Source organism: Jatropha curcas, chromosome 10, assembly GCF_041381405.1.
Source record: "Jatropha curcas cultivar XTBG-Jc1 chromosome 10, XTBG_Jcur_1.0, whole genome shotgun sequence".
In the NCBI taxonomy this organism is placed as follows: domain Eukaryota; kingdom Viridiplantae; phylum Streptophyta; class Magnoliopsida; order Malpighiales; family Euphorbiaceae; genus Jatropha; species Jatropha curcas.
The window spans coordinates 344,727-356,115 of NC_143160.1; the positions used below are offsets into that span (position 1 = coordinate 344,727).

At 35.1% G+C, this 11,389-nt stretch overlaps 2 protein-coding genes across 3 annotated transcripts; one reads left to right on the plus strand and one right to left on the minus strand.

Moving 5' to 3' along the window:
• Positions 1–307: 307 nt before the first annotated feature.
• LOC105646151 (uncharacterized) lies at positions 308–2,493 on the minus strand. Its single transcript, XM_012231948.2, has 3 exons — positions 1,986–2,493; positions 1,305–1,424; positions 308–633 (listed from the first exon to the last, which is right to left on the minus strand). The coding sequence occupies exons 1-2, from the start codon at positions 2,362–2,364 to the stop codon at positions 1,333–1,335; spliced, it is 471 nt and encodes a 156-aa protein (XP_012087338.1). The 5' UTR covers positions 2,365–2,493; the 3' UTR covers positions 308–633; positions 1,305–1,332.
• Positions 2,494–4,613: 2,120 nt separating this feature from the next.
• LOC105646153 (protein SHOU4) lies at positions 4,614–10,660 on the plus strand. 2 transcript variants are annotated; one of them, XM_012231951.4, is made up of 6 exons: positions 4,614–4,787; positions 4,881–5,061; positions 6,500–7,446; positions 9,345–9,500; positions 9,628–9,839; positions 10,063–10,660. In XM_012231951.4, the coding sequence occupies exons 3-6, from the start codon at positions 6,571–6,573 to the stop codon at positions 10,253–10,255; spliced, it is 1,437 nt and encodes a 478-aa protein (XP_012087341.1). In that variant the 5' UTR covers positions 4,614–4,787; positions 4,881–5,061; positions 6,500–6,570; the 3' UTR covers positions 10,256–10,660. The 2 variants fall into 2 exon arrangements, with proteins under 2 accessions (XP_012087341.1, XP_012087340.1); XM_012231950.4 differs by having other exon boundaries at positions 4,615–4,787; positions 6,497–7,446.
• The last annotated feature ends 729 nt before the right edge of the window (positions 10,661–11,389 follow it).

Consider the following 11,389-nt stretch of genomic DNA (forward strand, 5'->3'; position numbering starts at 1 on the left):
GCAGCATGCAGTTTGCTTCCCACTCCCCTTGTCAATGGTTGGAAAAATGTTCTTTCTTTTGCGATGGTACGTTTATATTAGAAATTTGATTGTACAGTCTAGAGTAAATTCAAGCCGTTATGTTGCCTACCTTGTACCCTACGGAGGGGATTCGTTTGGAGTATTTCAGGGCATAACGCGGTTAACGAATGGTGAAAGTTCGACGATCATTCATTTGTTACAGTTAATTCTTTTAAGAGTTAATAGTCTTTATTGTCACACCCAATTTTGCTTTTCCCTAACTAGTATTTGGGTAAAAAGTCTTGCATAGAGCTAAAACACCTTGCTATTATTATTGAAAGCATATATACAGGTACAAGCTAGAGATCAGGACTACAAATCAGAAAAGAAATATTCAGCAGAGACTATATAGGGTACTAATAAATATAACATGATCGCAAGCAATGTCTTCACTTCAACAAACGCCCGTTAAAAATACATTTTTGAAGGGTAGCATTCATCTTGGTAAATTACTGCTACCTCACCATGTTGCATCTGCAAAGCTCCTCCAATTGATCTGATTTTCATCCAGTTGGTAAATTCCACTTCTTTTGACTTTTCGCTTCTACTTAAAATTTACAAGTCCGGATGAGCCTGGAACATAAGAATAACTAATCAGAATACAGAAAAATGATGTGGTTTGGCTTATTCAGATTTGTCACTCACTACAACAAGTTCATCAAATAGATGAGCTTTAGCTGCAAAGTCAATAGTGCAGGAATCTGTTAATCTTTTACGACGGGATCAAAGCAAAATGGTCATGATTAACAATGCAGGTTAACGATGTTTTCAATATGTACTTTTCCCCTTGATGTCAGATGGCCTTATGGGCCAGCCTCATAACTTTTTGTTTAAGTATTTCCCCTTATCCAAAAGCACTTTGTTCAGTTATAATTATTTCAGTCGACCAAATATTTCAACTTCAAATTTCTGTTTCTGGTTATCTTATCAAATGCCTTACTGGCTGTGAAACCCAGATTTAGACTTCCTCAATTGCATGGTCTCAACATCTTAAACTATAATGCTGACAGTTTCAATTATATCATAAAAGCCATGTCTTTTCAAGTAAACTCTCTGGGTAGGAATCACCAGCCTTTCAATCTCAACCTACATAGCATCTATTCAAGTAAATTAACTTTCACCCTCACCTAAACAAGTATAAATCTAATGTATGGTAGATTTTGCTTGTTAGACAGCTACTAGCAGACAATTAGCAATGTACCAATATGTCCAAAGATGTATAAACAAGGGAAAATGTCACTCACCCAGATGCTCCTTTTTTGGGAAGAAAACTCATCCTTCCTCGTCTTCAGATTTAGACACATTGTTGGAGTTTGTCTTCTCTGCTTCTGCCTGCTTCAAATCTATTGAACTTGGAGGTGCACCTACAGCAGATAGGAGGGATAGCAAAAACCATATTCAATGCCGGATAGAACTTATTGTTTTTAAGGATATGGTTACAGAATGCATGAACTTTATTAAAATGAATACAACTAAATTACAAATTTAACCATGCAACTAACAGTAAATGGTTTTCAGTCTCCTCGACCTCCACCTGAGCTTCCCATCGAATTCTCTATACAAAAGAACAGATCAATCACCCACATAATTACTCTTCTGTCTCTCAAGTTTTCCAAAGCAAGCATTACCCACCAGATAAAGATGGGGAGGACAAAAAGAACAGACTATTTTAACTACATTTCGTTATCCTATCCTTTGAAGTCTGAAGCAGGGCTAAAATACCCCCAAACTTAAACATATTTGCGCAAACGAAAAACCTAATAACGAAGTTTGATAACATTGCATTACAATCAAACCATTCCCAGTGCAGAAAAGATCAAATTTTGGAAGAAACCATCTATAATCCAAGCATAATTTATTATTTTTAACAAAGCCAAAGAAGAGTACCTGTGGAAATCATAGAAAGAAGGAAAAAGAAACCGTACCTTTGACGAAATAATCAGAGGAAGGCCAACCTCTGACGGTTGTTGTAGAGAGCGACTCCTCATCGGTCAACGGATTGGCCAACTTCTCAACCAATTGGGCAATCCCAAGGGATCCAGCAGTGGATCTAGGAGGTGGGACCCAGTAAGAGGAACCGGGAAGAAAAGGGAGCCAATCGGGTGCAGCGCGACGGACGATAATCCGGTGGATGGCATCCTCAAGCTTCCGAAGCAAAGGGTCGGTGGAGGAAGAGGAATCATCGGATAGGTCAACGTTGTTGGGGTGAGAAGGAAGATTAGATTGGGCGCGCAAGGCCAGCAGACGAGGGAGGGACCTAGACGGAGCTTTGGTTAGGTAGGTTTTGGAGAGAGAAAGGGCCATTCTTTTTGTTATAGAAGAGAGAAGAGGAGGGGGAGAGAATATATAGAGAGCGAATTGATTTGGCTATTGGATAAAGGAGAGAGTGAGTGTGGAGGTGGAGGAGGAGATGGGTCTGGACTTTCCTTTCCTTCCACGAGGCTCGAAACGAGGGAGTATTGCTGTTTCCTCTTCTTCCTCTCTCATCACGCCACGTCATAATTAATTTTATTATGAATATCAGAATAATCATATTTTTAAAACATACCACAATACTATATTGGAAATGTCTTAGTTGTGATCAATATACATTGTATATTTTGACTAATAAATAAATTGTTAAATTTTTAATTATTTATTATTATTTATCTTGTAATGGAAGTAAATTTTATTGCTCAAAATAATAAAAATTAGTAAATTTTAAATTGATGCTTTACTTTACTTACAAATTGAACTTAAACTAATGATATTGCGATAAAAAAAATGTCTTTATTGTATATAAAACAAAAATAAATTTTATATTTAGACTTCAATTAATTTTAAAAAATAATTTATTTAGAATTTTTTTATTTTTTGATGTTGTATCCTCATGAAAATGAGTTAATGAAAAAAATATTCTACTAACATTAGCGAACTTAATTACATCCACCTTAGCACAAATTGTTAAAATTCAAATAACTTTTAATTAGGAAATAAAATATTTTTAAAATATTAACAACAGAAGAAATTATTTAAAAATAATTTAAATAATTACTACGAATAATATGAACAATTTTAGAATCTTAAATTTCAGTCCTCTCCATCAGCTGTATAACTCATAATAATCTTCTTTTTACTCATTTGTTCTCTTATGAATAAAAGAAACTGTCTGAATTTTTTTTTTAATCTAAGCTCAAACTTTAATCTATAAACATATTAAATTATTAAATTATTTTCTTGTTACATAATTTCTTATGCACTCATGTAAACAAATAAAATTAATGCTTAAAAGTGATTCTTTCTCTTATAAAAATCCAATGAGTTGAACCATTGGTATCGGTTTGGTTCGACTATAATGGTAATTAGATTTCGATATGCATAACCAAAACATTGGAATCAAAAGCATTTATTATCCTTTCCATATAAATACACACATTTACATGTGCAGGTTCAGCAACCCAACCTCACTTCACTTCATCATAATCAGAGCTCGTCGCTATCAGATTCTTCTCGCCTATTCGATAGGCTTCTTTTCACTATATTCGCCGCAGATTTTGCAGAGTCCTCTACTGTTGCTTTGGTCTTCCCCAAACTCTCTGCAACTGCCTCTTTCACTTTCTCTCCAGCTCCCCTGTCTGTCTCGCTGCCTCTGAAACTGATAACAAATCAAAGAACGTTAACAGACAACTCAACAAATATACAGGCGTAACTAATTGATTTTATATACGTACTCAAGATTTGGAGAAGGAAATAAGTGAGCTTGTGCTTGACTAATCATAGTCTTTGCTTTGTCCCAATAGGTTGCAGAGAATGAAAACGTTCTTCTCAACGTATCTGAGACTGAAAGCGAAAGATCTGGTCTTTCGTATCTCACCGTCAGCACAAAAACGGAGAAGAAGCATAGAATTAAAAGAGCACAACCTCGAAGCCTATTCATCTTTTCTATTGTGTCTTTGCAGAAAATGAAAGACAGGGAGTTATTTCTTTGAGTTTGGAATTGGATGGAGCTTGATCAAAGTATATTGACACGTCTGAGGTTGCACTTACGTGGCTCCAGCTGGGTTCAGTTTGACGACACGTTGAAGTATATGATTGGATATAATAAAAATTTCAATGTAATTAATAATACTTTCTCTCTAACAAAATAGAAATCTTCTAAAGTTTATATACAAGGATTAAGGGATTAATTTTTTTTCATAAATTAAAATAAAATAGATAATAATTTTGTCAAATTATGGATATATTATTACTCATCGCACCTTGTATTTAATATAAATAAAAATATAATTGAAAAAAAATTATCTAAGATTCTTTAAGATAGTTAGAATAACTTACATTATGGGATAAGTAATTGTAATTAGTAAAAAAAGAAAAAGAAAGAGATAGAGATGGAATATATGACATGGATAATAATGAAAATGAGAAAATATTTGAAAATTTTCGAAAATACATCTTTTTTTATTATTATTTTAAAAAGATTGCCAAAAAATTACCAAAATTCAAGAGTGGGATTAATTAAATACAAAGGGTCAAAAGATTATACATTAGCGAAGGTCGCCCAACAAATTCTCATGCTAATACCAACAAATCCAGGGGTAGTTTCGACATTTAATTACTGTATCAGCTGAACACTCCGTCTTGCCATTGATTCCTTCCAGCAAAGAATGAGATGCAGTCAGAGAGAGCGTTAAGAAAATAAAATTACAATGCAGAGAGATGGAGCGATAAGAAGAAACAGAAAATGAAAGGTTTTTTTTTTTTAATAAGAAAAATACTAAATCATAATATAAATTAATCTTTTTAGCTTTCTCTCTCAATTTGGTGGATTTATTTTTTTGCAGATAGAGACAATCCATCGGTTGTTGCGGCTCCTTCAAGAGAGAGACGGTGACTTGCGCGCGGATGCGGGTGCGGATGGGATCTACCACTGCTTCTACTTGTTGCTGCTGTTGCTGCCACTACTTCTACTTCGCCAACTGTTTTTGATTCAAATCCACATTCCGTTTCCTTTTCATTTTTCAGGTATCTATCTATCATATTCACTTTTATTTTCCTTTATTGCGTCTCTCTTCATCTCCACTATTCAACTTACTGTGTTTCTCGCCTTTCCTACTTTTGCTACATCTTTTGTCATTTTCTTTCTTTCTTCAAAATGTCGATTTGTTAATTTCTGTTTCCTTATTTTGGGCGATGCCTTTTCCTATTTGCAGGATGATATTCAATATTGATCTACTGTACTTATTTGTTTTTCTTATGCATTTCTGTATACATGCCTATTGGTGTAGAAAGATTTCGGCCTAGATGCTGGGGATTTGTGCTCATCAAATAATATCTATCTAATATGCTGCTAGAAAATGTAACAGTTTGACATTTAAATTTTGAATCTTAGATTTCTTCTTGTCTGATAACTAGCTAAAAAAAGGAAAATACTCTGAGAGAATGAACGATTTGAGTGTTTTCACTTGCTTTCTGAACAAATTTTGTCGAAAATCCAGGATTTCGTTGTCCTTATTTGGATTTAGTTTCTTTGGGACTGAAATAACTCAATGAAAGAATCAGAGATCCAAATGCATTTTTTAAATTCCTGAAATTCTAGATACTTTATGTTCTTTTTTTGAATATTTTTTAGAATGTTGCTTTTTATTTACTCCTTGCATAGTTTAAATTCTTTCCTGTTGGATGTTTTCCATTGTAAATTAGTTGTTATAATGTTATATTTCATATTCTTTCCTATTGGTTTCTTGATATCCTTGGTTGTACATACATATGTAGGCAAAAAGGAACAAGAAAACAAGCTTTCAAAACTTTAGGAAAATATAAGAAAAGATCCTGTATCCCCTAGTCTAAGAGTATTCCTATTTTTGTTTCTTGGAGGTAGGGTGTTGTGTTTGTTATGGAATAAATTCACTGATGGCTGAGAATGATACAAACTTCTGTCCTGAAAATACAACACTTAGTTATATATATCCCGAGCTCTAGCATCTATTTCTGCATCTTCTATATGCACAATGGAGATACCGAGAACGCAAGAAGGGAACATTGCCCAAGCAAGTACACCCTAGTTTCATCCTATAAACAGGCATTTCTTCACTAGGAAACTAGACCTTCCTTAGTTCTCTTTAATCCTACTACTGTTGTTTCTTGGTATATTGGAAATATTTAAAAGGATGTGAGATTGTGAAGATTTGAACGTCTGACCTCTTCTGCTATGAGGTAGGCACTCAACCATTTGACTACTTGCCTCATTCACAAGATGTGAATCCTTTTTGCATCAGTTGTTTGCCCATTTCATGTAAGATATGCATTTCTATAGACTGTCAATTGCAAATTAGGTATCTTTTTGCCGATGCTTGTTTGTGATACCTCTTTCTGCTATTTGTGATGGCTTGTTTGGTAGCTTTCAAGAACTGCATGAGAGCTTTAACAATATATGTTTTTTTTTCTTTCTAAATTTCAGCAGGACTTTGTGAATCATTTCACCAAATTGTCAGTTCATTTTGTGGTTTCTTTTGGATTTCTTTAAGAAGCTTGATGGGTTCCAGATACCCATCTCATAAACTCAGTAATGGCCTCTATGTGTCGGGCCGGCCAGAGCAGCCAAAAGAAAAAACTCCAACAATGAGTTCAACAGCTATGCCATACACTGGTGGTGACATTAAGAAATCAGGAGAACTAGGAAAAATGTTTGATATCCCTATGGATGGTTCTAAGTCTAGGAAATCTGGACCAATGTCTGGTGCTCCATCAAGAACTGGATCTTTTCCTGGGGCTCCTCAACACTCAGGTCAAATGGCACCTAATGTTGCTCCCCGTGCTGGCTATACTGTGTCAGGTCCTTTATCCTCCGGAGGCATGCCTGGTTCAGGTCCATTAAAGAAGTCTAGTTCTGGACCACTGAATAAACATGGGGAACCAGTAAAGAAGTCCTCTGGCCCTCAATCTGGTGGAGCAACACGACAAAATTCTGGGCCTATCCCTCCAGTTCTCCCTGCAACTGGTCTTATAACATCAGGGCCCTTAAATTCTTCCGGAGCTCCTCGGAAAGTATCAGGTCCTCTGGAATCTATGGGCCCAGGGAAAATTAACAGCTTCTCCATTGCTCACAATCCAGCAGTGACCACTCTCAGTCAAGATGATGATTATTCTTTCATGAGGAACTTCCCAAGGACAGTATTATGGTTAGTGATTCTGATATTTGTAATGGGCTTCCTTGCCGGTGGTTTTATTCTCGCAGCAGTTCACAATGCCATTCTTCTCGTTGTTGTTGTGGTTCTTTTTGGAGCAATTTCTGCATTATTTGTTTGGAATATATGTTGGGGAAGAAGAGCTACCATAGAATTCATCACTCATTATCCTGATGCTGATCTTAGAACTGCAAATAATGGCAAATATGTGAAAGTCTCTGGGGTATGTATTAGATGCTCTTAGAATATATTTGAATTTTTGCTACTTTACTGGATGTAGATTGGGATCTTCTTTTCCCTACTTGTGATTGTTTAGCATTGCCCTTCCACATGCTTGAAGCTTCTCTATTAGTTTAACTGGCTCAGACACTATAGAAAAATTATCCTATTGTTATCATCTTTATCTGCTTGATGCCTTTGCTGAAACCTCTTGAACACTTCCAAAATGCACACAATACTTGTATGTCTCTGTGCAATTTAAAGATTTTAGTACTTGGTAATTTTTGAAAAGCATCCAATATTTGTAAACTGTATAGCATACACCTTTATCTGCTCGATGCCTTTGCTAAAACCTCTTGAAAACTTCCAAAAACGTGCAATACTTTTATGATGTCTCTGCAATTTAAAAATCTTAGTACTTGGTAAGTTTGGAAAAGCATACATTATTTGTAAACTGCATAACATACACCAGATGCATTATCATTGTAAGGACTAAAGGTTTTCTTAGTTTAAAATACTACTGTAAGAATATGATTAGAGTCCATGGGAGAACATAATAAAGATGATAATCTTCCATTTGCTTTTCCATTGTATTATTTATATATCTATGAAATGGTTGCTTGATTAAATTACTATCCATATAGTAATTATAATTATGAAAAGTCGGAAGAGTTACTCTAATCAAGACTACTCTATGCCCCACTTCATTAGCATAGATTTTATGAGTTACGCAAGTTTTTTATATGAGGGAGTAGGGGAAAATTCTGAATGTCATCTACCAGAGTGGACAAATGTTCTCCAATTGAATGGAGGGACTAGCTATTAAGAATGTTTCTATTGTACCAAAGCATTGCTGGTCTGATGTTGAAGAGATCACATATGTAGAAAACTTCCTCTAAACCTTCAAAGGTTTGTACTTTGTTATGGTACATGTCCTGGGAAGAGCGTTAATTGAGACTGGAGAAATGATTTCAAATTCTGAGCAGCATTATGTAAAGGATACTGGTGGCATGCATTGTGATTTCGAGATTTAGAAGAGCAATGCAGACTAAGTTTTAGAACTCTTCAAGGTCTGTGTTTCAGTACACCAGAAAATTTGTTGGGAAGCATCCAGCATAGAGGAAGCTTTTTCTTTATAGAGTTGAGTAGTGGTTCTGAAACTGCTGGGTTTTCTCTCCCAATGTTGTGTGAAATTTTGAAGCACATTACTTTTTTCACTCATTTCGAGGAAATGTTTAAGGATTAATCTCAGCTAGGGAAAACTAGTAAGTTGGTTTTGGTTATGTAAATTTAAGTGGTGAGACAGAGAGCATCTTTATTACATTATCTATTGGCATCGCACATATTCTTTCTCTGTATGGAGTCTCGAGTGATAACGAGAGAGATAATTGAGTTATTTGCTGCCCTTTTTTTTTTTAATATTTGTTGAGAATGGTTAAGGTGGAAGTTGGAATATTATCCCACTGCAATTCCAATATGATGCATTTGGAGGAGACAGACAAATAAATTGAGCTAATTAGTTGTTGGCAGTTGGTTGGATGAATCATTGGTCTTCTAGTTCTTCCACTTTTTTCTCTGTCTCTGGATTTCCTGGATAGTTTACAATTTTTTTTTTTTCAAAATTTGCTCCATCTCTTCCTGTCTCCTAGCTTTGCATCTTGTTTTGTGCTTCTAATAGAAACATAGTTATAGAAACTAAATGCATTTCATGCACGCCTTATCTACATGGGATTCTTTTCAGGGTTGTGATGTAATTTCTATCTGATGAAGGCTTTCTAACATTTGTGGTTTGAGGGCCTGGCTGTGGCTGGTATTTCTCATGTGGTCAATCATAATTAATTTTTTCTTGATTACCTTTATCCTATGCGTAATAAATTGAAAGTGATCTTGTAATTGCTGAAGGTGGTTACCTGTGGTAATGTGCCTTTGGATTCATCGTTCCAAAGGGTTCCCAGATGTGTCTATACATCAACCAGATTATCTGAGTATCGAGGATGGGGTTCGAGACCAGCCAACCCTAACCATCGCCATTTTACATGGGGTGTAAGATCATCAGAGGTGAGTAGTTGAAGCCACCCCCCCCCCCCCCCCCCCCCAATTTTTATTCCATCATTCCCTCACTTCTTAAGAATTTCAAATTCTATAGGGTCTTAGAACTAATGGTAATCTCTGATTTGTTTTGTAGAGGCATGTGGTTGACTTCTACATCTCTGATTTCCAATCAGGGCTCAGGGCATTGGTTAAGACTGGCAATGGCTCAAGGGTAACTCCATTTGTTGATGATTCTTTTAATATTGATATTGATCCAAAGAAGAAAGACTTGTCTCCAGAGTTTGCCAGGTGGTTGGGACAGAAAAATCTTTCAGGTGATGATCGTAAAATGCAATTGAAAGAAGGGTAAGACTATCTCTTTCTAAATAATTGGATATAACACCATATATATATATCGTATTACATTCCCTATGCACGCCAATTGTTTATTATAGCAGTAATTATTATTTTATCGATCCAATTTGCAACTATGTTTGTCATGCTTGATTGCTTTAGAATCCAGAGCTATTAAGCAAGTATTAGCTATTCTGAAAATGTTGCTTTAGAATTCAACTGTCGTGTTTTGTAGGTTCATCAAAGAAGGTAGCACTGTTAGTGTGATGGGAATTGTTCAAAGAAATGAAAATGTACTTATGATTGTTCCGCCACCCGAGCCATTGGCGACTGGATGGCAGTGGCCTAAATGCATCTTTCCAGTTAGCCTTGACGGTATTGTTTTGAGATGTGAAGACACATCAAATGTTGATGTCATTCCCGTGTAGCTATCGGTGGATGAAAACTTCCTTGCTTATCGGACATGAAATATATCCTATTTCCTCGACCATTATTGAGAGGTTGCAGCGGCGGATGTTGTAGTGATAAGAAGTGATGGTCCAAACTCAAAAGGTGATTTAATATCCTACAATTTTTTCTCCTTCAACTTGGTGTATAGGTTTGTGAGGTTTCTTTTCCATTTTTTTTTTTTTTTCTTGTTTTTCGAGTGACAACTTCCACAATGAGGGTGGCTTCTTAAAGTGGGGAATTTTGTGTGTTGAGCAGCAACCAGCAGGCAGTTTGTGAAGATGGAAAATTGTTGTTGTTGAGTAGCTTTAATTTTGAGTCCCCCCTAATTGTCGAATATGACATTTATCTTTCTTAATTGTGTATTTCATTGATTGATTCCTTGATGTTGCTCCCACCACTTCACGTCTTCTTCTTTTTCATTGTTGTCTTTCACCGTTGCTTTCTAATTACAATTTCTAATTAAAATATGACAAAATTTTCACAAAAGGAAAATATACTGTTAGAAAAAATGATATAATTTTGTTCAATATTAATGTGAAATAAGCATTTTTTTTTTTTTAAGGTTGGACATTATCTATTTTAGCTGATAAATCGTTGTTGAATCTAAAAATCTTACTGCAAAGAATTGGAAGAACCCGTAAGCAATCTCGAGTTCGTTGAGCTTCAAATGATATAAAAGACAACTTTTTTTTCTTTTTTTCTTTTTCTCTTTTGTGTCTTAAAATCCGGACAGCAATTGATTTCAGTAAAATGTGGGTGGAAAATACATGTATACATCTGGTGATCACTGCCACTATCACATTACCAAATCAGGCATTTAAAAATTTGGTGATGATTAGGACAAGTTTAAGAAAACGTCATTTTTAAGAAAAATACGATATCATGACAATCTCATTTTTACTGTAATCATTTTACAATGTTTATACAATGACAAAATTCAATATCATTCATGATTCATGCAATTTTGAAAATCAAAATAACAACTTAAAATTATATGTTATCCACATAAATTGTCTTCCTACAAATAATATTTTACCTGCTTCCTTTGACCTTATATATAGGTTTGATGTTCAATTCTTAAATATTTCCATATTATTAACCCATCTACCCCT

What these genes read in the sequence shown, in the direction of transcription:
- LOC105646151 (XM_012231948.2), bottom strand. Translation starts at nt 2,364, where the DNA reads ATGGCCCTTTCTCTCTCCAAAACCTACCTAACCAAAGCTCCGTCTAGG. An exon ending in CTCTGATTATTTCGTCAAAG is followed by an intron (nt 1,425 to 1,985) that starts GTACGGTTTCTT and finishes TATCTGCTGTAG; the next exon opens with GTGCACCTCCAAGTTCAATA.
- LOC105646153 (XM_012231951.4), top strand. Translation starts at nt 6,571, where the DNA reads ATGGGTTCCAGATACCCATCTCATAAACTCAGTAATGGCCTCTATGTG. An exon ending in AATATGTGAAAGTCTCTGGG is followed by an intron (nt 7,447 to 9,344) that starts GTATGTATTAGA and finishes TAATTGCTGAAG; the next exon opens with GTGGTTACCTGTGGTAATGT. An exon ending in AAAATGCAATTGAAAGAAGG is followed by an intron (nt 9,840 to 10,062) that starts GTAAGACTATCT and finishes CGTGTTTTGTAG; the next exon opens with GTTCATCAAAGAAGGTAGCA.